At 37.1% G+C, this 27,032-nt stretch overlaps 1 protein-coding gene across 1 annotated transcript in view; it reads left to right on the forward strand.

The window, feature by feature from the left end:
* LOC150074871 (intermembrane lipid transfer protein VPS13D-like) overlaps positions 1 to 27,032 on the forward strand; it is a gene marked incomplete at its 5' end in the record, with an annotated part of 233,196 nt that overhangs the window by 49,675 nt on the left and 156,489 nt on the right. Inside the window, 2 exons of the mRNA XM_090389446.1 lie at positions 2,120 to 2,377; positions 20,926 to 21,178. Coding sequence (XP_090245572.1) covers positions 2,120 to 2,377; positions 20,926 to 21,178 — 511 coding nt within the window. The remainder of the gene's footprint in view (positions 1 to 2,119; positions 2,378 to 20,925; positions 21,179 to 27,032) is intronic.

A 27,032-nucleotide genomic window follows, 5' to 3' on the forward strand; every position in this document is an offset into this window, starting at 1 on the left:
TCCGTATGATCAACGATCACCAGTATGGATTCCGTCAGTGTCGATACACTGGTAATATTTAGGCTTATTTTACCCATTTATGGAGAAATTCAATGGAAATGTTCAGTGCTCTTTGCCCAGTGGGGAAGATCCATCTCAATACCAGAACTGTCTCTTTACTCACATTGAAACCTATTCAACTAGAGTATACTTATCTACAGACTGCTAGAAGCACATCCTTCACATCTCTGTTGCATCACTCCTACAGGAACCCACAGAACTGCAATATATAGGAAGTGAAGATGAAAATGTAACAAAATTCTTTCTGTTTCTGAAAAGAATTGGTGTCGATACTTATTCCTAACTGCCATTTCAAAATTTATCCAAACCTGAACCCAAACACTAGTACTGAATAAGAAATTTTGAAAGACACAATATGGCCACAGCATCCCTCGTGCCTTTAAATTATCAATAACAACAACAGCCATAAACTTTGTCCTGTTCTGTGTGCATTGGCAAAATAACAACATATAATAAACAAAGATGCAAATGTAAAAGAATCCTTTGTTTCTGAAAAAGAATTGGTGTCTATACTTGTTCCTAACTGCCATTTACAAATTTATCCAGACTTGAACTCAAACACTAGTAGTGATTAAAAAACTATGAAAGGTACAGTATGGCTGCAGCAGGCTTTGTGCCATGAAATATTCAATAAGAACAACCACAACCATAAACTCCCTCCTGTTGTGTGTTGATAAAATTGCAGACACTTTCAAATTCAGCTCTGATTCACAGATTTTTCTCAACATCGCCTCGTACTTGTTAAGCGAAACCTTGCATTGCCTATGCTTAATGTCATCATTATTTTCAATATGAACAACAGTTTCACCTTTTGTGCCTTTAAAATGATTAAACATGGTTAATTGAAACTTGTAATTTGAAGTGGTTAAATGTAAAGTCAACTTAGTGAACTTTCTTCTCTCTTGGTTCAGAGAGAAGAAATAGGTGTTAAATTTGTATCAATAAAGGAAAACAACTTTCTGTGAATGCTATTAAAATTTCATGATAGCTTCCTTCTGACTCGTGCATGTTGTCAGTTGCATTGTTTTTGATCTGCAGTGAACTCTTAGGTCAGGTTTATCTGACGTGTTTAGCAACATTTGAAAGATAAAGCATTTAAATTTCATATTACCTTACCTCCTTTGGTTAGAGCAGTGATTTGTATTTAGGCAAAAACTTAGTCTTAATGTTTTCTTATAAGTTATCATTCTGGTTGTAATGACTAGCTACAGTCTTCAATACAGGTAATTCTTCATGGATGCTTTGAAAATATTTTGCTGTCATTCCTAATTTCTAAATTCCTCTTCAATCAGAGCTGTACTTTGGTGAATAGCCAATGTCCATCTAACTACAGCTTCAACTTAAGAGGAATTTCTAATGTGGAATTGAAGAGGAATTTAGAAATCAGGAATCAGAGGAAGACATCCATATAACATTAACTAAGTTAGATGTCTTGCCCTGTGAATCATATCAGGTTTTCCCTATCACACAGCATTGACATTGGCCTGTGAATGCACACTTGAACTTTCATAATGTACAAAAAAGATATGAGCAGTGAGCTCCAGTGCTGTTAAAATAATAATTAGATTTTTTTAAATAAATTTATTAGTATTACGTTTTTAACTTTCTATTTGAGTAAGGACTTGTTCTGGTTAGGTGGCTCATTAAATTCTGTTGCTACAAGTGCAATATATTTATAAAAGTCATTAAAATGTCTCCCTTTGACCCATGCATAATATTATTTTCACTACTACTTTGTTATTTAGGCTAGGATTATTCAGATTTTGAAAGATTTTAAGAAATTCTCTGAATTTAACACAGAATAGTTGATGTGAACTGAATGCATGAAGTTCATAAAGAATTCTTGTGTGTTTCCAAAATCACACAAGCTATCACATTAATTGAAATATGCCTATGTTCATATTAAATTGCAATTTAAAATAAAAGGTTACATTAGTTTAGAGAAGGAGGAGGAGGAGGGTATTGAGATTTTTTTGACATTTTATAATTGAGGAAAATAAAATATTGAACATAATCAACATTTATGGTGCATGTTGTAATTCATTTATTTCTGTTAAAGGACACAGAACCTAGTATGTCAGCACTAAAATTGGATCAGCAGAGAACAGACTTCAAAACATCAACATCAGCAAATAACTATACTAAAGATGGAGGTGAGAAGCAGTCTGTTGCCATTCAAGCATTTTTTTTGATTCCTGATTTTACTGTGGAATTGCAAGCAAACTTGGAAAGTGGGGAACAGAGTTTAGTCAGTCTTACATTTCAGGAATTTAGTCTGAATTACAAAAAGGAAGATTCTTATGAAACATCTTTACAGGTATTTTATACTTAGAGTTCCCATTTAAAGTTGCTTTAATTCTTTAAATTTACTCAGTGGAGCAAAGAGGTTTATTGAATGAAAGTGTTGCTGTATACCGTACTTCTGTATCATTAAATATAGTATTGGATTTTGAATAACCCTTTCACGACTGTGACCCATTACATATTACTTTTGTATATGGGTTCTATGGAGTAAGTGCATATATATAAAGTGTTTCAATTAAAAGGTAATGGAGTCTATCTTGCTTATTTTTAATTTTTCTTTTAGTCGTGTGGTTCTTTATTGCATATTTGGGCTTAAATTTTTTAATTTGACATTAAAATTGGACTAAGTGTCATTTAAATTTTATGATTTGTAAATTAAAATTTTTCATAATCAGCTGATTTTTTTCTCACTGAGAAAGTTGTTCCTCATCCTGTCTAGTTTAAATACATTTTCGATTTTCTTGTGAAATGAATGTATATTGATTTTTATTTAAAATACAACAGACAAGCATTGTGTCTGTTGTATTTTTAAAATAAAATAAAAATGTTGTATGTTTATATTTTTAAAATATAAAAATACAACAGGCACAATGCTTGTATGTGATATTTGGCTTTGAAATACTGTGAGAGCACTTCATCTCATCTCCTTAAACTACAATTGTTATATTATCATTATTTTAACCTTAAATACAATCAGTTTATACTCATTTCAGAAGTACACCTTTGAAGTTTTGGACTAAACTGAGAACAATGAAAATTTTCCCATTGAGAAAAAAAGTAGTTGATTTTACAAAAGTTAAATTTAAAAATAAAAATAAAATTAGTATTACTGAACTTTAATATCAAATAAAAAAAATAAAAGGAAAAAAAAGTCTGAACAACAAGGAGCTTAACCTGTTAGTGGGGGTAGGCCACTTCACAGGTGACTCACTAAAATTCAATCATGAATTTACTATTGGAGATTGAGAGCTGAAATTGCTATTTCAAGCTGAATTGCTGTTGCTCTTCCTTCTAATTTTATAAATGTTATTTGTATTATATATTTACTTATTTATTTTATTATTATTTTTTTTAAGGTTGTATCGATTTTATGGACTAATTTCAAAAACAAAATTTATTCTCAATAATAGAAACATTATGAAATAACCAAGCTAGAGACCGATATGACAATATACAGGTTAAGACTACATACCAAGTGGTTGGAATGATTTCCAGATATTCAGGTCACTGAACAGTCAAGGTCCTTCTCTGGCCCATTGACCAGAGAAGGACTATTCTCACAAAGAACCTGATAGCTCCTGCAATCTTGGAAAAAATCAAGCAGGATATGAGTGATCATCTACAAAGAACAAAGAATATGGTCAATACGGAACCAGAGGTGGAAGAGCATACTACTACAAAACCAGAGGAGGAAAAGTAGGAAGAAATACAACTCAGAGCAGCTGAAATGGAAAGAGATGAGATCGTTCTATCCAAAATAGATGATGAGTGGAAGAAGGGCCTAACAGAATTTGAAGGAATGCACCCCACAAAAACCTACAGGATACCAAAGCAGAGGCCCAGTAGAACCTTGAGGAGAGTCACAGACCACCTCAATCGGCAAATAATACCACATTACCTCAATAACTATGGTGTAACACTGGAGGCCATCCACACAGCCGTATACTGTGCTTCCATACCAGCCACTAGGATTAATGGAAGAGAAATGAGAGACCAGCAGCAGCAGAAGAAATGAAAACAAAAGGAACTACCAGCTTGGGAAAGAAGAATGAGTCAAGATAGGACAATTGACCCAGTGCCAACGGGGTAATGCTGCCTCAAGAGAGACAGCATCCACAGCAATCATGAGACCAAAAATCAGAGAATAGGAAAATACTTGGACACACTGAAGCAGAACGTCCTCGTACTCAACCAGAGACTGTGCCAATACAAAGAGAGCTCCCAGAGGAAAAAAAATAACCGAATCTTTGATGAGGATCAAAGAGCCCTCTACAGAAGTCTTGGAGAAGACAGGAAGGTAGGGAATGGAACACACAAGCAGAAGACAGTTGGGAATTTCTGGTGCAACACATGAAGCAGTGAAATAAGACACAACAGCTGAAGGTACCTCTGTAGCCAGGTGGGCAGGAGCAGCAATGAGTAGCACACGCTTCTTGATTAGACCGGGGTTCGAGCCCGTGACCACCAAATACGGAGGATGTGGAAAGGTCAGAATGACCACTGCATATCCCCGGAGCAATTTGGCCTTAGTTGCTAATGCTCCTAAAAACCAAATGACAAACAACAATAGCTGAGCCTCCTGGATAGAACTAGAACGGAAGAAAACCAATGACGTATGAGAGAGTGGGAGATTTGACAGGAAGAAGTAAAATAACTGATCAGGAACTCCCACAATTGACAAACTCCAGGATTAGATAACCTCCACAACTACTGGTACAAGAAGTTCACTTGACACACGCAAGCACCTCGCAGAGCAGTTCACCCGAATGATAAGGCACCCAGAGACAATCCCGAATTTTCTCACTCATGGAATCACATATCTGAAGCCTAAAGACGAAGATACAACAAAGCCGGTGAAATACAGGTCAATTGCCTGCCTCCCAAAAGATGTACAAGATCCTGACCAGCTGCATAACAAAGAAGATACCAGACAACTTGGAGAGCCAGAACATAATGGCAGAACAGCAGAAAGGATGCAAAGAGCAATTAACCATAGATGCCATAGTTATAGAGCAAGCATAGAAGAAGTGCCACAACTTGTACTCATCCTACATCGATTACCGCAAGGCCTTTGACTCTGTGCCTCATAGCTGGCTAATAGAGATGCTGAAGATCTACAAAGTCAATCTAATGGTGACAAACTTCCTAGGAACACCAATGCCAAAATGGAGTACCACCATTAAGGTTGAGAACATCACAACCAGACCAATCCAGATCAGAAGAGGAATCTTTCAGAGAGAGAGAGAGAGAGATTCCCTGAGCCAACTGTTGTTCTCTCTTGCACTTAACCCACTATCCACCATACTTAGCAGCAAGTATGGATATAACTTCAAAGAAGGAAGAAAGAACCTGTACACTCTCGTCCACCTGATGTACGTGAATGATATCGAGCTCTACCCAACAACTCCAGCAACTACTCCATATCACTGAAGAATTCAGCAATGATATCAGGATGGAATTTGGTCTAGAAAAATGCAAGACCCATGCATTGCACCAGGGAAAATTAGTTGGTCAAAACTACCAGCTACAGACTTGTAAAGAGATCGAAGCCATGACACAGGGAGAAACCTACAAATGCTTGGGGATGATGCAGGCTCAGCAGTTAGAGTACAAGGAAATGAGGCTTGCCTGACTAGAAAATACCATCAGAGACTCAAAAGCCTGTTGAAAGCAAGCACAGCTGAATGGAGGGAACACAGTTCAAGTCCTGAACACCTGTGCAGCCCCAGTGCTAACATACTCCTTCGAGGTCATAGATTGGACCAACACCGAGCTGGAGAATATATCATGAGAAAGACAATGATGACCACGTGCCACCAACACCACTCGAAGTCAACTGTGGAGAGACTGACAATAGCTCAGAAAGAGAAGGAAGGGGCCCGACTGACCTCATCAAGCAACAGAAAACAGCAATAGCTAACCTGAAGGATTACTTCCAGAAACACACAGCAGCACTATACCAGGCTATAAGGAAGATAGACAAGCAGTATACCGCACTCAGTCTAAGCAAGGAGTCCACTCTCACTTGGACGGAATAAACGAAGTTTGAAAGATGGACAAAGAAGACACTCCGTGGCAGATACTACAATGAATGAGCATGAAGATCACATAGATCAGATTGCTTCCAATTCATGGCTCACAAGCGGGGCGATCTTCCCTGAGACTGAAGGATTCATGCTTGCCATCCAAGACCAGGTATTCAACACCAGAAATTATAGAAAATACATCACCAAGGAGCCCGGACTGTCAGATGAAACGTCGACGATGCCACCTGGCCTCAGAAACGATCCAACACATCACAGCGGGATGCAAGGTGATCACCCAGACTGAGTACACTCATAGACACGACTAGGTAAACAGGATAGTACATCAGAAGCTAGTGAGGAAATACCAATTGATCAAAGAAAGTGTACTGTACTACAAGTATGAACCCCAGGCAGTACTAAAAACCCAAACCCACAGGCTATACTGGGACCACATCATTATAATGGATGAGATAATCCCACACAACAAACTGGATATAACCATTGTGGACAAGAAGGAAAAGGCTACCTATGTAATTGACATAGCAGTGCACAACACTCCAGAAAATGTGAAGAAAAAACCAGGAAGTACAGAAACCTAAGACAGGAGATCAAAGAGATGTGGCATATGCTTCAAGTAATGACCATCCCTATCATTGTGTCAGCCACCGGTGTGGTGCCAAAGACCCTACATAACAGCTTAGCAGCAATTGGTCTCCCAGAGAACACCTACAAGAAACTCCAGAAAGTCACAATCTTGAATACCTGTAGGATAGTCAGAGTTCCTCGGGCAACAGTAACACCTGACATTACAACCACTCTGTGTACTTGGTAGCAATACCTGTCACGAGGTGGAACCCCCAAACAGGGAGAAATAATATGAGAAGAAGAAGAACAATAATAATATTATTATTCTCAAATACATAAATTTGAATAATGAGACCTATTGAGTAGAGACCTTTATATGTTTATTTTGATCTCACATGCAGAACTAAAAAGGTTCTGGTTGCAATGTATACAGAATACAGTAACCTTTCATCAATTGACATATAATCATGGAATGCTTTCTGTGAGTTATCCATTTTAAGTACAGTAGAACGTCAGATATCCGGAATAATTTCAAAGGCCGATTTTTATTCTTTGTTTTTTTTTATTAATGGTAGTGTTTGAGACAAATGTTTATTATGTTACAAGAGTATTTCTGTCTGTTTCTTTTACATCATATTTCTTGAAAAATGTTGGATTAGGACTAATGGGTTTTCTTGGAAACCATGACTGATAGAGTTTAGTCATTTGCTTCCATGAACCCAATTTTCCATTACATATTCTGTTCATTTCATGTTATGTTTAGTTTAGTTCTATATTCGGTAAGAATAATATTGGCCCGAAACTGTGCGAGTTATTATTATTTATAATTTTTCTCAGTTTACATAAGTTTTTGCCGGCCGGTGCAAACTTAAAAAAAAAAAATCGAGGAAACGTATTTTGCATCCTGTAGGAATAAATGGAGGTATCGTGAAAATATTGTAACATGAACCCAATAACACATTGTTTTTTTTTTTTTTTTTTTTTTTGGTAATTCGTTACAAGACCTTGTAAGTTGAAATTTTGGCCATATAACTAGGCTATTTATCTCTCTTTAAAGGTCATTTTCATTATTGAAATTGCACTACACTTTCATCCTTATCATATGTTCCGTTATAAGAATCAGTTTTGAATGCCTTTGTGATATTTTTCTAAAACACATTTCTGGAGGTCACTACCATAAAACAATAAAAACAATTTGCACTCTCTGGTTTATTGGGCTTTTCTGTTAGTGCATCTAATTATAAACGGGTAGCAAATGTGATCTTTATTCCATTTGCGATAATACCGATAACTCGAATTTTATGAGTTTTTACGTTACGGTATTATGGTGAAATGAGTTCCCCTTCACTGAAATCTTCATTCATATAAAAAATATAAATAAAATTTCAGAACCTTCTCTTCATTCCTATTTGCTTATTACAATGGTGAAGAGAAAGGGACCAACGGAAAGTGCAAGTGGTGGCATGGCTAAGAAACAAAACAAAATTGATATAGAAATCAAGATAATTAATTAAGAAGTATGAAGCAGGACAAAGTTTGTCATCTATTGCACGGAATTAGGTCTTGTTGCTTCAACAATGGATACTATTTTAAGGTACAGTGCATTTATAAAAGAACATGTATAAGTATAGGCGAAAGCATCAATAACACATAGCCAAATCTGAATGAACAGAATATTAGCAAAGCGGCATCGTTTTAACTTATATCTCATAATTTGAATACCTTCACAACGAGTTCCCATGATATTGCACTACTTCGAATAAGTAAAGCTTCACCTGAGGAGAAGACTAATGTCTTCTCCTCAGGTGAAGGGATATCACCATGGGTGGTGGTATCCCAGATGGATACCACCACCCATGGTGGTATCTATCTGAGACTACCACTATACTTATACATAGTCTAGACTTTTCCATAGCTTAAGGCTTATGCCCTAAACGTTTTATAATAAAAGAACATGTTAAAGGATCAATTCATTTAAGATCAACAGTGATCACAAACCAGCATTCAGGTGCTATATCGAATATGGAAAAGCTATTAATAATATGGATGGAAAATCAGATTCAGAAGCAAATGCCCCTGAATCCAATCGGCATTCAAGCAAAAACATAAAAATTAAGGATAAGCACAGCGAACCCCCAAGCCAAGTTTGTGGCAAGCAACGGGTAGTTTAATAGGTTCAAGCTTTGTGCTGATTTCCAAAACAAAGTATGCGGTGAAGTTGCCAGTGCTGATTCTGCAGATGCAGAGAAATTTTGTGATGTGTTGGAAAACCTCCTTCTAAATCTCCACAGCTCTCAACCCTTGCAGTGAGGCGACTCCGTAGCCAGGTGGGAAGGAGCAGCAGTGCATAGCACACGCTTCTTGATTAGACCGGGGTTCGAGCCCGTCACCACCAAATACGGAGGATGCGGAAAGGTCAGGGAATGACCACCGCATATCCCGGAGTAATATGGCCTTAGTTGCTAATGCTCCTAAAAAAAAACCAAACCAAACCCTTGCAGTGTCATACTTATGAGCTGGAGAGTTAATTCTTGCAACGATTCTCAAAAGGTAAAACTTGCTGATGCTATGCTTGTCTCCTCTCTCTTTTTGTAATTTTATAATTTTGAAATTTTTGTAATTTTGCACACTTTGAAATTTTTCTTGCGCATGAGATAAAAAAATTGAATAAATAATTCTATTTTCATGTTCGTTGAATGTTTCTTTTTTGCTTGAATCAAATTTGCAAGTGCTGCATAAGTATTTAGGGAAATTCCGACTTAAGTAAAATTCTGCCATATGTAGAGTTCTGTGGAATGCAACCCTTACGTAAGTCGGGGAGTGGCTGTACATTATAACAGAATTTATTTAATTTGACCTTACATTCGATTATCCAGAAAAAAATTTGCTATGTGGAAGAGGTCTAACATTAATTATTCTGGATAACTGGTGCTCTTCTCTTAACTATATTTATAAGTGTGTTAGTTGTCTGATGGCACCAGGGGGTTTTTACTATCTCCGCATCTATACATTTATATTTATACTATATTATTGTATTTATACTGTGGTATGCTTATATAAGCAGACAAAAGGGATATCCTTGGGTTCAAGAATTGCCTTTGCCGTACAGAACTTGTATTAAAGTTACCAGCAGCAATTTGGACAGTTTTACTTTCCTAAGTTTAGGAATAATGTAGAAAGGTGCAAGTGATAAATTTACTCTCAATATCTATGATAAAAGAAATGCATTTACATTTGAAATGCCCACCTTTGTTAATGGAATTCTGATTCATAATTACACAATGCAATCAATATACTCATATTTGTTGCAACTATGTAATACTAATCAGGGATAACAAAACTTCCTCAAAAAATTAGCTTGCAACCCATTCCACCAAATTTTATCATATTCTAAATGACAATCAGTTTTGGCCAAATTAACCCCATCTTTAAATACATCACACTAGAAAATATATTATGATACAAACATTTACTCATGCTATTCTACAAGTTTAATCAATTAATTAAGACTATAAAGTATTTTAGGGCAAGACCTTATCAGTTTAATTCTGATGCCATTGCACTAAATTACACGTTATTTATTCTACTACATAATATGAGCTCTTTCCCTTAAATACTTTATGGTCTATACTGTTGCACACATTCAGGCATCTCTCATATTGTGGAATTATACTTCATAACTGGATTGTCACTATTACACTAGGGTACCTGCCCACCCACCGATGAGAGGCGAATAAGCCTCGAAATGGTGCCATCTGGGTGGTGGTATCCACCAAGAATCAGTAACATTAGTCTTCTCCACTGGTGAAGCGCTACATATTTGAGGTAGTGGAATACCATGGAAACTTGTTGTGAAGGTATTTACAATATGAGATATAATTAAAACAATGCTGATTTCCCTACTTTGGTAGATGGCTATGATTTAAACTGATGCCATTGCAGTAACCTACACGTTAATTTTGTAATAAATTACTTTGAAATCCATCCTTACACAGCATGTCTAAATTGTATATATGATCTTTGCCATTGGTAAACTTTATCCTTTGTGGAAGCATGCATTAAAATCTCCCAGAAAGCATTCACTTTATTTTCCTATTATCTTATTTTATTTTTATTCTATTTTATTTTATTATATCATTATTTATATTTCGGTATTAATATTAAAGAAATAATAAAAAAAAATAGAGAAAAAAGTCAGCACATCCCATTTTACCTGTCCATCACTTGTTATAATTTGTCTAGTTATTTCTTTTTGAATAAATTCATTATTCAAACTCTACTATAGCAGTTGGGAGTTCGTTTTTTCTAACAATCAACCACCCATTGGCTGAAGGCAAATTTCTGTACATCTATCCAGCAACTATTTTTCCTCGTGGAATCTAGATATCGAACCTAATATCTAAATATTCATGTGGTATAAGAGTGATCATTATAGAAATTTAACTTCTGTGGAACACCATATAATCTGTCTTACATCCTGTATGTCTTACACTGTATTACATCCTTCTTCAGTTTGAATTTATGCTCCCTCATGTGTGTGTGTAGTCTGAGCAAGAGAAAGTATTCCATGAGCATTGAAGTGTTTAAGGAAATCAAAGCCCTAAACACCTCAATTAGATCTCCTCACAAGTGTGTAGTCTCCAGATGCTGCAGAACTGAAGCCTTTCCTGGTAAAAGTATCCTTCTGTTCTTCTCACTTATCTCTTTGATCTTCTCTGCATCTTTCCAAAAAATCCATTCCTAAAATGAAGCCTTCAGACCTGTATGCACTACTCAAGGTATGGCTCAACCATTGCCTTATGCAATGGGATAATCACCTTATCCCTGGGAAAATTCCTACATATCATTGACAAAATGCAATGGGCTATCCTGGCAGCATGTCTGCCCTGGTCAGAGAACTTACTATCAGACTGGATAATTACCTCCAGAACCTTTTCATTTTCCATTTCCCTGAGTGTGGTACCATTCATTTGCTACATCAGTCTGGGATTACTGCTATCCATATGAAGTACCTTTTATTTATCAATGTTAAACTTCAATTGCTACTTCTCAGCTCATCTTTCTAAATTGTCTGGATCTTCTTGGAGGAGCATATCCTGACTATTGTCACCTTTCCAATCTATGTATCATCTGTGACCTTAGACATTATACCTGATATACCTTCATCAGTATCATTAATAAATATAGAAAACAACAGTGGGCTCAGCATTGAGCCCTTGGGTTCATTGCTGGGTCCTTTTTTCTTTTATTTATTTGATTTAATTTTATTTTTCCATCATCTATTATTATCACCATTATCATTATTCCTTGCCCTTTTTGGCACCTCCATAGCCAGGTGGGCAGGAGCAGCAGTGCATAACACATGCTTCTTCAGGGTTCGAGCCCGTGAGCCACCAAATATGGAGGATGCGGAAAGGTCAGGGAATGACCACCGCATATTCCTGGAGCAATATGGCCTTAGTTGCTAATGCTCCTAAAAACCAAATAACAACAACAACAACCTTGCCCATTTCTCACTAACACTGCATATAATTCTTTTGTATATTTTTATAGTTTTTACATATAGAATGGTATTATGGGTAAGTTGCTAAAATTTAATACCTGTATTAAATTAGTTGGTCCTATATTCAAATTATTCAGAACTATTACCAAAGCCAACAGGCAAAACTCTTTATATCCTTGTATTCAGCACATGTATGCTCAATTTGTCCTCCCCCCCACATGTTGTGCCTGTCTGAATATAGTAAGTAATACTTTTTTTTTTTCTTTTCCTTTTTTAGTTCTCAAAATTATTGCCATTTAATTCAGTTGCATAGGAAATGTTAATTGGCTAGGGAAGACAGAAAAATAAAATGAGCACCGAGATTAATTAACAGAATTTCACTTTGGCCAGTGTGCTGAATTGTCTGGTCATCAAAATGCTTTGATTCCATAAATAATGGCCTTGCCATGATTATCTTGTAAAAATAGAATATGCAATGGTTTATGCTGTTTTGTATTAGTCTGCATAAATGGATATCGTAATCCACTTAAATTTTATTATAAGTACATAACTTTCATATGCTTCTTGGCTATAGCTGCTGGGTATGAAATGGAATCCAGTATACAGATCCCAGGCCATACTGGGATTCGAGAAATGAATGTGCTGATCATATTAGCATTAGTAGAGGCATTTGATGCAAGAAAGAAAGCTTATGCAGCATCAGCCAAAAAAAAAAAAAAAACACACTTCCACTTCACCCCTCTGTTCGTTCGAAATACCTGTCCAGCTGAGCCTTAAACTTATTCAGGCTATCAACTTCCACGACAAGGGATGGAAGTCTGTTCCACCAACCAACCACCCGCTGGCTAAAGGCAAATTTCTGCACGTCTATCCTACATCTGTCCTTCCTCAATTTGAATTTATGCCCTCTCAGGTGGTTATTCTGAGTGAGAGGAAGAATTCCATCAGCATTGAGCATGCTCAAACCATTCAAGGCTTTATACACCTCTATCAGATCACCTCGCTGGTGCCTAGTCTCCAGACTCTGTAATTTGCAAAACTTAAGCTTTTCTTCGTAAGAGCACCCCTTTGTTCCATGTTGCAATATATCACTCTAGCACAACCATAACAAATGGTGTAGTCCTGTTTACTAAATGCAGACATCATATAGAGAATATTCATGGAAAAATGGACATTTCTATTGAAAATGTAAATGAACAATGAGCTGTTTCAGTTGAAACCCAAACCACAATTTTGGAACTCCAGCTTCTGTAAAAATAGAAAAGAGGAAGTAATTGTAGTGAGAACTCAGATATGTCATACTTGCCTCACTAATCTGTTTCTGCGAACAGGAAATGATCTTCCACATTGTACACACTGTTTGATACTGCTCACAATAAAATATATACTTATTGAATGTGTCTTGTTGAACAACACTCAACACTCTGCATTCGGTTTCCTCTCAGATGTACGATAACCTTTGTCATTCTCCCTTATGGCACGGCTCTGTCTGAATTTGTATTCTTTCCTAAAACAAATTCAACTATGCTACCACTTGTGATTGCTCCCTTTGCAGTCATCATCTATAGTCTCATTTATCCTGATAAGTGCAGTATGGCATAAGTAGCCATTGCACCAGAAAACCCCCATAACAACAACTAAGTTACTTAGGTATGGGCTTTAAAACAATATGTATCGTATACAGTGTATAAAATTTTTGTCATATAGTTTCCTTTAATAGTAAATAACGTAGTGGTAATATATATTTACTTTAAATATAAAAAAAAACACATTTTGCAAAAGAAAATAATGAACTCCAGCTGCGATACATTTTCACCTAACAAAGGGTTACCAGAAGTGTATTCCTCATGTGTCTGGGGGGGGGTATATGTATCCTTATCCGTGTGTTTAGGGGTAGGGTATATATATCTTTATTCATGTGTTTGGGGGGAGAAGTTATATGTAATGCTTTACTTTATCCATTCATCGAGGAAAACCAACTGTTCTAGATGCCCATTATATATACAGGTAACTCTCTTTCGAGTTTCCGGGAGGGGGAAAACCTTGCTACCCTTGCTTGAGACCGACTAATTCAGCCACATTAAAAAGACCCATAAAAATTCCTCTCGTCATTGAAGGGATTCAAACTTAGGTCTTTTCCATCTGGTGACAGCGATTCTACCAACTGTGCTACCCACGAGGGTTTCAGTAGTTACATCATCAAAACCTTCTTCTCCTACCAACTTAGCAAATTCTACTATCGCACAGATTCCATTTTCTGTCAGTTCCACCATATTTTCTGAATGAACTGACACTGTCCATACATTTTTCCAGCACGCATTTAATTGACAGTTTTACTCTTTGAGCGATACAACTATGATTCCGATAGTCCACAATTGAAAAATATTTCCATGTCTCCATCACTTAAATTTTACATCAATTGAATTAAGAATCAATTTTTTCCAAAATCCATTGTAACGAATTTTAAATGATTCAAGGAGGAACTGGACAAAGTTTTAGAGGGAATGGATGTATGAAATTGTTTTTTTTTTTTTTTTGGCTGATGCTATGTAAGCTCATTTCTTGCATCGCATGCCTCCATTACTACTACGATTTTTGGATGTAATGAGTTTCAAAGGTAGATAAAATACCTTGATGTAATTAAAGAAGTTGTACTAGGTGGTAGGAACATTAGTTCTACTAGTTTGAATAGCTTAAATGTTTTGGATGATTGGCATGTCATCCAATAGTAATAAAATTTTTAAATCTAGATTTTTTTCCACCAGTTCAATAGCATAGAACATGGGGATTTCCCAATAATCTTTTTTTTTGCATAAAAATTAGTGAGCCAAAAGCAGAGATTCACCAAAAAGAATGGAAATGTTGAAAAATGACATCCAACATAATAGCAACGTTTTTCCTGCACAAAAGCTCAAAAATACTGTGTTATGCGAGGTTGACACAATTCTCTAACCGTGTTAGAGCGAAATGGTGTTATATAAGTACCGAGTTGTGCGAGGATTGTCGCACTTTATCAATCATGTTAGAGTGAAACCATGCTGTAGAAGTACCATGTTATACGGGGGTGGGTTGCCTGTACTTTTGAAAAAACCACTTGTTAACCTACACTGTGCTGCCACTTTATTAGGTACACCCCTGCTGTGCACACAAATGGTTTGTCCCACAGTGTTGGAAGTCACATGCCCACAGATGTGTTTCTTGTTTGTTATTTGGTTTTTAGGAGCATTAGCAACTAAGACCATACTGCTCCGGAGAATGCGGTGGTCATTCCCTGACCTTTCTGCATCCTACATATTTGGTGGTCATGGGCTCGAACCGCGGTCTAATCAAGAAGCTTGTGCTATGCACTGCCACTCCTGCCCACATGGCTATGGAGGCGCCAGACCACAGTTGTGGATATAAATGCAGCAGAACAACTTTTCTAGTATCAGTTAAGATAGGATATTATGATGTGGTTACAAAGGAACTGGTTGCAAAAAATAATTTTGATATCATATATTTGGATTTCAAGAAAGCTTTTGACACTGTTGTGCATGGAAGACTATTGTACAAATTGGAGCAGAATGGTATTAAGGGTAAGTTGCTACAATGGATAAAAGGATGGTTGAGTGGGATAAGACAGTGGGTGGTAATCAATGGTTGCTGCTCTTCATGGACTAATGTCATTATTAGTGGAGTCCCACAGGGTTCGGTGTTGGGTCCACTGTTGTTTTGTATATTTATCAATGATATTGATGAAGGTATGTCAGACTTAGTGTCGAAGTTTGCAGATGGTACAAAGGTTGGCAGGGTTGTTAATGACAGTAATGGCAGTGTGATAGTGCAACAGGATCTAGAAAATTTGGGCAGATGGGCTAAGAAGTGGCAACTGAAGTTCAACCTTGACAAATGCAAAGTACTGCATATGGGTAGAAATAATCCCAGAGAAACGTACCAACTGTGTGGTACTACACTTAAGCTGGTAGAAAATAAGAAAGACCTGGGGGTAATTGTGCAGTCAGATATGAAGTTTTCTGAACAATGCAGATAGGCTACCAGGGCAGGTCATGGGGTTTTGTCAATGATATATAGGAATTTTGGTTACAGGGAAAAGGAGGTGATTGTCCCTCTGCATAAGGCAATGGTCAGGCCACGCCTTGAGTACTGCATACAGGTCTGGAGGCCTCATTTTAGGAAGGATGTAGATTTGCTTGAGCGTGTACAGAGAAGAGCAACAAGATTGGTGAGGGGAATGAAGGGATCCTCTTACCAAGAGAAGAGCAGATTATATGTACATTCACATATAATCTGGCTTAAGTTCTGCAAATTGCAGTGACTAGGCACCTGTGCGGTGATTTGATTGAGGTATATAAGGCCTTGAATGGGTTGAGCACGCTGAATTCTGATGGGATCCTTCCACTTGTTCAGCTTACGAACCTAAGGGGGCATAAATTCAAATTAAGAAAAGACAGATGTAGAATAGGTGTGCGGAAATTTGCCTTTAGCCAGTGGGTGGTTAATTGCTGGAACAAACTTCCATCTGTCGTGGACGTTTATAGGTTAAATAAATTTAAGGAGGAACTGGACAGGCATTTGGAGGGAATGGTGTGATTTTTTTTTTTTTTTTGGCTGATGCTGCATAAGCTCATACACTTGCTTTCTTGCATCACGTGCCACTACTACTACTACTACAAACCATAGCAAGAATGGGGAAAAGGAGTGATCTAACGGACTTCGAGCATGGCATGGTAGTAGGTGCAAGACACGCTGAACAAAGCATCTCTGAAGCGGCAGTTTTCGATTGTTCTTCATTGATAACAAAGGTAATGCGTACCTTTGTTATCAATGAAGGACAAGAGAGCACGCCTCCTGTGGGCACAGTAACACCAGCACTGGACTATCAAGAATTGGAAAACAGTTGCTTGGTCTGACATCAAAGTTCCTGGTGCATCATGTTGATGGAAGACTCAGAATTTGGCAAAAACAACATGAATCCATGGACCTTTCATGTCTGACGACTACTGTGCAAGGTGGGGAGGGCACTGTTATGGTGTGGGCAATGTTTTCTTGTCAAACGTTGGGTCCGTTGATACCCATAGATTCACGTCTGAATACCACATCTTTTCTAAAGATCGTTGCTGACCAAGTGCATCCGTTCTTGTTGACAGTTTATTCTCAGTCAGATGCTTGCTTCTAGCAGGATAATGCATCGGTGCACAAAGCCCGAATCACTATTGAATGTTTCCATTAACATGACAATGACTTTTCTTTGCTGCAGTGGCCCGCTCAATTTGTAGATCTCAATCCAATTGAGTATCTTTGAGATGAGCTGGAAAATGCTGTTCGTTGCAGGCCTACACCTCCGTCGAATCTCAAGGAACTGCATGACACACTCATGTCTGCATGGTACTCCATTCCTGCACATTTTCAGCATTTTGTTCAATCCATGCCTAGACGAACTCAGGCTGTTTTGAAGGCTAAAGGGACTCAACACGCTGTGCTGCCACTTTATTAGGTAGGTGTACCTAATAAAGTGGCAGCACAGTGTTGCTATACTATATTACATAAGCATTCCACTGTTTGCTTAGTTACTATCTATAGTGTAATGAAAATTAGATTACCTCTTCTCTTTTTTATGTTCCAAACACTCATTCATGCACAGCTTGCATCAATTACTGAAATTGAGATACATGTTCATGCCTCTATAGGTGCTTTTGTCCAAGCTGTGAAATTTTGAAAAAAAGCTCATAATTTCAATGAGGACTCAGTAATTATAGATTAAGAATTGGAATATCAATAGGTATTTCAAGGATAACCCTTGGAATGCACATTACTTGTATACTTTTGAGTGCTTGGGGCTACTTAAGTTTTTGTCAGTTATGTCTAATAGGTTAAATTTATTTATACGCACTGGCCAAAAAAATAGAAATTCAGTAATGAATTGATTCTACTTTGTTTTGAATAATAGCAAGTGTGTGGTCTAATTGTAACCATTTTGGTCTAATTCTAACCATTATTCCAGCAGAATATCGCAAAGCTCTGATAAAATTGAAGGAAGAAGACTTCATTGCCGAATAACTCTCCAGAATTATGAGGAGCCAGGGAAGATGGTGAAAATCTGTGTCATGTTTTCTGAACCATTCTTGCATGATTCTGGCACATGTGCTGTTGCAGCACCGTCTATAAAGTGGCCATCACCTTCGGGATAAAAGTGTAACATTGCAGAATGCAATAGAGCTGATACTTAATTCAGATACTGCATTTGACCTTCCATTGGTATCAATGGACCTAGTCTGTGCCAACAACAGATTTCCCCATGTCATGATACCACCTCTTGACTGTTTGGGTTATCTTAGCAAGGCAAGCCGAGTTCATCACTTTATGAGGTTTTCATCGCACACTCTCTCTCTGCCTACCATTATTGCAAAACAAAGTGTATTGTGATTCATCTGACTACATGACTTTCTTCCATTGTTTCACTGTCAAATTACAATGTTCTTAGCACCTCTACAAGCAGATTTTTCTGTTTTTCTCTGAAACAAGTGGTTTTCAAATAGCTGCCAGTACCCTATTCCTTCAATTCCCTGTGCATGGTGTATGTTGAAATAAGGCAGTTCTGGGCGTGGTTGAATTCAGCTATTAATTTTTGCCTGCTGGATATCATATATTCTTGCATACAATCCTGCTTAGCGCCTCCGTAGCCAGGTTGGAAGGAGCAGCAGTGCGTAGCACACGCTTCTTGATTAGACCAGGGTTCGAGACCGTCACCACCAAATACGGAGGATGCGGAAAGGTGGGAATGACCACCGCATATCTCGGAACAATATAGCCTTAGTTGCTAATGCTCCTAAAAAAACAACAAAAAAAAAACAATCCTGCTTAGAGTATGATGGCTTCGCTCTTGAAGTACTGTTTTCCTGCCACATTTATGCTTTCAAGGTGTTGAAAAGAACTGCTTGCTTCCCAGTCATTAGAAACTTTTGTGATGGGTGCTTTTGAGAAATTAGTTAGCATTTTTTTAGCATTAGCATTAGTAGAGGCATTTGATGCAAAAAAGCAAGCTTATGCAGCATCAGCCAAAAAAAAAAAAAAAAAAAAAAAAACCACTTCTACTTCACCCCTCCGTTCGTTCAAAATACCTGTCCAGCTGAGCCTTAAACTTATTTAGGCTATCAACCTCCACGACAAGGGATGGAAGTCTGTTCCACCAACCAACCACCCGCTGGCTAAAGGCAAATTTCCGCACATCTATCCTACATCTGTCTTTCCTCAATTTGAATTTATGCCCTCTCAGGTGATTATTCTGAGCTAGAGGAAGAATCCCATCAGCATTGAGCATGCTCAAACCATTCAAGGCTTTATACACCTCTATCAGATCACCTCGCTGGTGCCTAGTCTCCAGACACTGTAATTTGCAAAACTTAAGCCTTTCTTCGTAAGAGCACCCCTTTGTTCCATTCACTAATCTTGTTGCCCTTCTCTGTACTCGTTCCAGCATCTCTACATCCTTCTTGAAATGAGGCCTCCAGACCTGTATACAGTACTCTAGGTGTGGCCTGACCATTGCCTTATACAAGGGAATAATCACCTCCTTTTCCCTGCTGGAAAAATTCCTGTATATCATTGACAATACTCCATGAGCTACTCTTGCAGCCCGTCTGCACTGCTCAGAGAATTTCATATCTGCCTGCACAACCACCCCCAAGTCCCTTTCATTCTCTACCACTGTCAGTGTAGTACCACAGAGTTGATACGTTGCTCTGGGATTGCTGTTTCCCATGTGTAGTACTTTACATTTGTCAATGTTAAACTTCATTTGCCACCTCTCAGCCCATCTGCTCAACCTTTCCAGATCCTGTTGCAGCAGCATAGTGTCAGTAGTGTCCTTGACAACCCTGCCAACCTTTGTATCGTCTGCAAACTTGGACATTAAGCTTGATATACCATCATCAATATCATTTATAAATACAGAAAATAATAATGGACCCAACACTGAGCCTTGAGGGACTCCACTAATAACATTGGTCCACGATGAGCAGTGCCCATTGATTACCACTCTCTGTCTTCTCCCCCTCAACCACCCCTTTATCCATAGGAGCAATTTGCCTCCAATGTCACACTGCTCCAATTTGTGCAACAGTCTTCCATGTGCAACAGTATCAAAAGCCTTTCTAAGATCCAAGTATATAATATCAAAGTTATTCCCTGCATCCAGTTCTTTTGTGACTGCATGATAGTATCCAATCAAATTGGTCAGGCAAGACTTCCCCTTAACAAAACCATGCTGTGTCTGAGCTATAACTGAAGTCTTGTCTAAATGATCCTGCAGTGCTTCTTTAACCAGTGCCTCCATTAATTTTCCTGGAACAGAAGTTAAGCTCACAGGTCTATAATTACTTGTGTCAGCCTTTGATCCTCCTAGTTATGTCTTTCATTTCTTGAATCGTGTCTGCTACTAAACACACACCATTTTCAAAGTCCGTTAGCCCACCTGTTTTCGTTATTCTGGCTTTAGATTATTGCAGGCGAACAGTCTGTGCAGCCTTCATGCTCAATGGGGCAACACCTTATCAACCTGACTCATCACAGTTTTCTTTGCATCTGTTTCCATTTATTTGCATTTTTTCTGTCTGTGAGTGTTAATAGAAAGGTTCATATATTTTTTTGGCCAGTGTGTGTAGTATCCTTTATTTGTAGTCTATTTATATGGCTAACAGATCTGAGTTTATTTTGCATATTTCCTTCTAGATTACTTTAAATGCATTAGTGATGGAGGATCTTCAACAGCCAGTTAATTCCAAACATCGTTATCTGATGGTATCATTAGGTTACAAGAAAAATTCTTGTGGATCTATAATTAAATCACGATTTCTTTCTGCTTCATGTCCTGATATGACTGATTGCTTATCACAGTCTGTTATGACTTCAACGTCTTTACCAAATTATTTGCAGACTGAAAATTTATTTAGTCTTCATCAGACTAAGGGCAAAACATCAGCAGGTAGGTACAGAGATGTAGATTACCATTTAGATTTGTAGGATTACATATGTATTTTACCATTTCAGTTGAATTTTAACATCTTATTGCTTTTAGGAATAAAAGAGTATATCACTATCATCATCATGCATGTTTTAAAACTTTCTAGTTTTTTGCATTATTTTCTTGTTCTATTTTGCATATTAAAAAATATCTTATTAATGGATAGTTGAAATGTGTTTGTACATACTACACAACTCTTTTTGTTAAACTTAGAAATGTGTATGTATGTGTTATTGAGAGATTACCTAATTTTTTTTCAAATATATTTTTCTAAACTTTTTTATTATCATAAAATGTAAAACCCATTACCTTACTGCTCTCTCTCTCTCTCTCTCTCTCTCTCTCTCTCTCTCTCTTTTTTTTTTTTTGTAATAATAACAGTAATTAGAAGAAAGCATTGCTTTAGTTCTCCAAATCTCCACACACCTATTGTTAAAAGTTTGCTGTGCATTAGTGATGTGGGCAACTAGCATGGACATTGCATAGTCTTGTGAAGCATCGGATGAAAAATCCCCAAAATTTTTCAGAATATTTTATCTGTTGGTGAAATATGTAATTTTTTTTTTTCTAAATCTGCCCAAATATAAAACTGTCTTTTCAGTTTTAGTGTAGCATAAGGAAATTTGGCAAATTTCTTTAGCATATAGTAACAATTTACAAGTTATACATTGAAGAAATGGATAAGGGTTTTTATTATTTCTGCAAAACCTAACCTGCTGTTTGGGCAGTTTTCTTATATATAACTTAATTGTTGGCTGGATGTGTTAACAGACTGCTTTTTCATCTCCGTTGGTACAGTGGTGCTTAAAAAAAAATTGCATCACTTACAAAATTCACCAATTCCTGTGAAATTTGGTGATATATCTTATATGTTTTGTAATTGCATCATCCATTTCTAGCGAGCTTCCTTAGATGATGTCACATGCTAAACATGATTGCATCACCTTAGCAGCAGTATAAATACTGTGCATATGTGATGAACCCATATTCTGTGCTGTTGCAGGGGCTAAGTTTTCACAATTAACACCATGTAGGAAAAGTACTGCCGTTGCATTGAATGCAGAGGGACATTCTTAGCATCAAATAACTAAAAGGATTCACTGTAATCAATCAACAGCGGCATGTTTATTATTAAAATTTTCTGAAACTGGCAGTCTAAACATAAAGAAAGGAAGTGGCATTCACAAATAACTTCTACATCACAGGACAGATTTCTGGTCCATCTGTATATCCAAAACAGAAGATCTTGCTCAACAGATCTCAAAACAGAATGGGAGGAGGGGAGGAAACAAGAGTAAAGGTAAGTACTGCTACAGTTTATAGATACCTTTTCTTATTGGGATTAATAGCATGTTGCCCAAGGAAAAAAAGCCACTTTTAATGCAAAAAATGAAAGCCCAGCATCAGTGGTCAAAAGAGCATGATAGTTGGTCTGAGGATCAGTGAAAGTGTGTTATTTTCCCTGATGAATCAAAATTCAGTTTGCATGGTTTGGAGGCGCCTCTGTAGCCAGGTGGGAAGGAGCAGCAGTGCGTAGCACACGCTTCTTGATTAGACCGGGGTTCGAGCCCGTCACCACCAAATACGGAGGATGCAGAAAGGTCAAGGAATGACTACTGCATATCCCGGAGCAATAAGGCCTTAGCTGCTAATGCTCCTAAAAACCAAACAACATGGTTTGGATGGCTAATAGGCATTTAGACAAAGAGGAAGAGAAGAATTTCAACCTGGCAATATCGTCTCCACAGTGACACATTCTATATCTCAAATGATATGGGGTTGTATTTTATGGAGTTGGTTGTTTGGAGTTTGTGTAGGGTACAGTGAATGCTGAGGTGTATAAGGACATTCATGAGGCAAAATTACTTCCAACAATTAGAGATCAATATGGAGATAATTGCCACTTGCATTTTTCAGAATGACTCTGCTCCACGTCATAGAGCCAAAACTGTAAGTAATACATAAAATTAGCAAAAGTTTTTTTTAAGTTTATGAAACTTTGCACTCTTGTCCTATATAAATGTAATTTATTTTGCTGTCTTTACTGTTCACAGGTTCAGAAACGGTTGAAGGTTAAATCAGTTCACACAATAACATGGCTTGGGATCACTCCAGACATCAATCCAATTGAAAATTGTTGGAACAAAATTGATGTTTCAGTAATGAAAAGAAACCAAATACAGTTGCAGAAGACATTAATCCCTGTTTGGTACCAAGCGATTTCTCCGGAATACTTTTGGGACTTGATTCAGGCGATGCTACAGTGATGTGCAGTAGTCAACAAAGCAAGGGGTGGGCCAACAAAATATTAGTGTGCATTTACATATATATATATATATATATATATATAGCTGCCTGTTATCCTAGTATGAGAAAAGTAATGAAAAATATCACTGCCTTCATAGAATTTTTGTTATTATATGAACCATTAGTAACATGCTGCTATTTTGGAGAAAAGTACTTACTTCATTGTACATTTATTCATAAGGCATAAAAGTAAATTTTTCTGTGATTTTTAATTTCATACATACATATACTGTTATTACTTATTTATGTTCTTTCAGCTATTTCTAAAAGATTAGCAGCCAGTATACGGACAAACAACTCAAATATTATGTGAACATGTATTCACATGTTCAGGAACCTAAAAATTATGTATTCAATTTTTTTTAGCAATACTGTATCTCCGATTGTTTGTAAGTGAGCATGAGATTAAAAAACAAAATAATAATAATAAAAAAAAAAAAAACACTGATTCTGCCTGGGTTGTCCTATAATACCTGAAATTGAAAATCAGTGCAGTTTTATTAATGTTATAAAATGTGAGCATCACTTCAGGATTGAGCAATGGGTTCATTGATTTTTCATAAGGTCTCACACTGCAGGGTGTCGACATGTGATGCTCTCACGTGGAATAAAGCTCTTTCTGTCATATTCATACCTCATATTAGTTTTGTAACCATTTTTTGCATAAAGCTGCCAGTACTGTTGGTTTTTGCAGTTACCATCATCATGCTGCAAGACCAGAGCTTCAGTGTGGTAGGTATAGTGGTTTCAAGTGAAAACTCCTTTGTGCATGAGTAACTGTATGTGGCATTTTCAAGATATATTGGTCATGCACTGCATCAAAATTTCCTTAGACCATACCAATTTCAAGAACATTGTAAGTTTCTATAAGCATATTTCTGAAGTATACTGAAATATTAAACACAAGATATTCTTCAGGTTCTACAATGACTTCCTCATTATTTACAGTGTGATTCGTTAAACTGATATTGTGGGAGACATAACAAATCTGTTTACTTTTGCTAAGTTAGCTGATATAATTTTAATTTATGGTTGAGGTTCAAATAGAAGCTATAATACTATAGCTTCTATTTGCAGACAACTGAAAAATTTGTTGCTGTTGGGAGGCAACTTAGAGAAGAAAGTATACTGAAATCATTATGAATAAATGATGGTGGAAGAAGATTTTGTTGGACTATGTGTTGGAAAAAATTTCATTGTGTATAACTGTCTCCAGTCACAGGCGTAACAGTTTGTTGTCAGGTCATGTAAATATTTCATCTGCATGCATGTGGAGAACTTGAAAACAGTAGTATTCATTTTGCAGCACACCTGTAAAATTTTTTTTTTTTTTTAGTTTATTTGTGTATATGTGGCATCAGCCAAACTATGGCAACTGCATACTTATTATGTGTAGATACTGTACAGATAAAGGCCAATCAATGAAGTGGTGTATGTGCATCATAGTTTATTTGTCTGGTTATGATGTCTGGTTATGTTGTTTGACTGGCCACTTTGCGTAGTCTTCTCCAGCAAGCTGGAACAGACTAGTTGTCATCATTGGTATGTGGAACAGGCCAGGGATATGCTATCTAGCACCTGAAGTTTAAAATCTTCAACCACACAACATATGTGCACTTCAATAAGTACTGAAGAGCATAAAGAAGAAGAATGTAAACAGGAAAGAAACAGAGTAAAGAAGTGAGAAGAAAGGTAGTACAAGGGAAAAGAACAGAATAAAATACAAAGCTTCGAATTAACTTATTTTTATCACAATGTCACTCAAAATCATTTTAAGTTTCTCTTTGTCTGATTCCTACCAATCACAGCAAGAATAGTCTAGCAAATCTTTCACACACATTTCCTGTCAAGCAGACAACAAAAAGCAGTCCAGAATATTAGTAACTGATATTGATCCACCAATCAGCTGTAATCTCTTCAATAAGCACAGAAGTACCATCACTGGCCTCCATATCCAGAATTCTTCAAACATTTGTAGTCTGCATGCTGGCTTAATCCTGCACAGGGGCCCATGCATTTCTCCCATATCAAACTACTTGTAGAAGAGACCCAGCAGAGTCTAAAGTCCATGCACAATCTGTCCAATCCATCAAAAATGGCTTAACCCTAAGTGAAGTACTCTTATCCCATCATAATTCTGTAACTTGTTCCATTTCTAGCAGGATCTGTCTTCTGGCAAAATCCTTACGAGCAATTTCTTGAAATGCCATGAAATTTTCCCGGGTCGTTCACAACCCAGCTGAAGTTCTGCAACTTCTTTCATTTGGTACACCAGTTCTTGTCTAAGGTCTTAGTACTCTTGGCATGTATATAGTACATGCGATCAGTCCGCCATCGCACCACAATAACATGTTACCTTATCCGTCACTCCACGTGCACACCAGTGTAATCCAAATGCAATTTGATGTCATCCTCTCCATGCAGATACATAGACCATATAACAGTGCAAGGACTGTCTCCACACAAATACAAGTTGCCGATTTCAGTGTATGCTCATGCAAGACTGCAACACATAAGTCATCATTAAAGATAATTATTGTCACTTGTAATTGTTCCAATCCGCATGAAATTATCCTGACATTTAAAGAAACTCCTATTACTCTTCCTTTATTTCACATGGTTCCTGCACACAAGCAATGTCCACTTTATTTTTTATTTTGATTATATTTAATTCTGAACTCATCTACTACGGTTTTAGACGTCTGCCTATTAATTTGAATTACCCATTACCCTTTTTCCTGCATTAAAATGTAGTTCTCATGGTTATATAAAAATCATCGTTCCTGTTACATGACTGTCTTCTAGTTTTTCTTGCGTGTTCTGACTATTATTAGTTCTCTTGCATGCATATACTCAAGGCAGGTTTTTTCCTCTGACTGAATGATTATAACTATATCCACGTGCCCCTCCAATTAGCACATACAGGAAGTTTGTGCATATAGTGATGGTCATGATACTCATATCTACTTTTTGCACAATAAATACAAGTCAGTTCTCAACGAGTACAGGTTTTTGCAATGTGCCCAAATGACTGGCAATTTTTATAACACATTGTAATCAAATAGAAAACATTCAATCTATATGATCAGAGGCCTTTATACACTCAACCTTTGAATTTTTGAGTGTTTGAATTTCTTCAGGAATTCAAACACTCAAGATGACCCAATTCCTGCCTGTGTATGCCTTCTGTTAATACTCCGAAATTTAATTATCACCTCACTCTCCACTTCAGACCTACTAATTTTCATTTGCACAAGATTTCTTTGAAAAAGTTCCTCCATAAACTCCTCCTTGCCAATGTCCTCATCCACATCATAAATGATTACCTTAGAAGCAGATCATTTCAGGCATAACATTACCCGTAGTTGCCATATACCCTCATTTTTCTTAATTTCTTCCAAATTTTTACCATCTGCCAATTCCAGCACATTGCCATTTTCAGCAATAGCATGGACTTTATTTACTTGCACCATTCTGAGCATCCCTGTCATAACTTTTCACACTGCTT

Source organism: Mastigoproctus giganteus, unplaced genomic scaffold, assembly GCF_048544385.1.
Source record: "Mastigoproctus giganteus isolate SK-2022 unplaced genomic scaffold, ASM4854438v1 scaffold_23, whole genome shotgun sequence".
In the NCBI taxonomy this organism is placed as follows: domain Eukaryota; kingdom Metazoa; phylum Arthropoda; class Arachnida; order Uropygi; family Thelyphonidae; genus Mastigoproctus; species Mastigoproctus giganteus.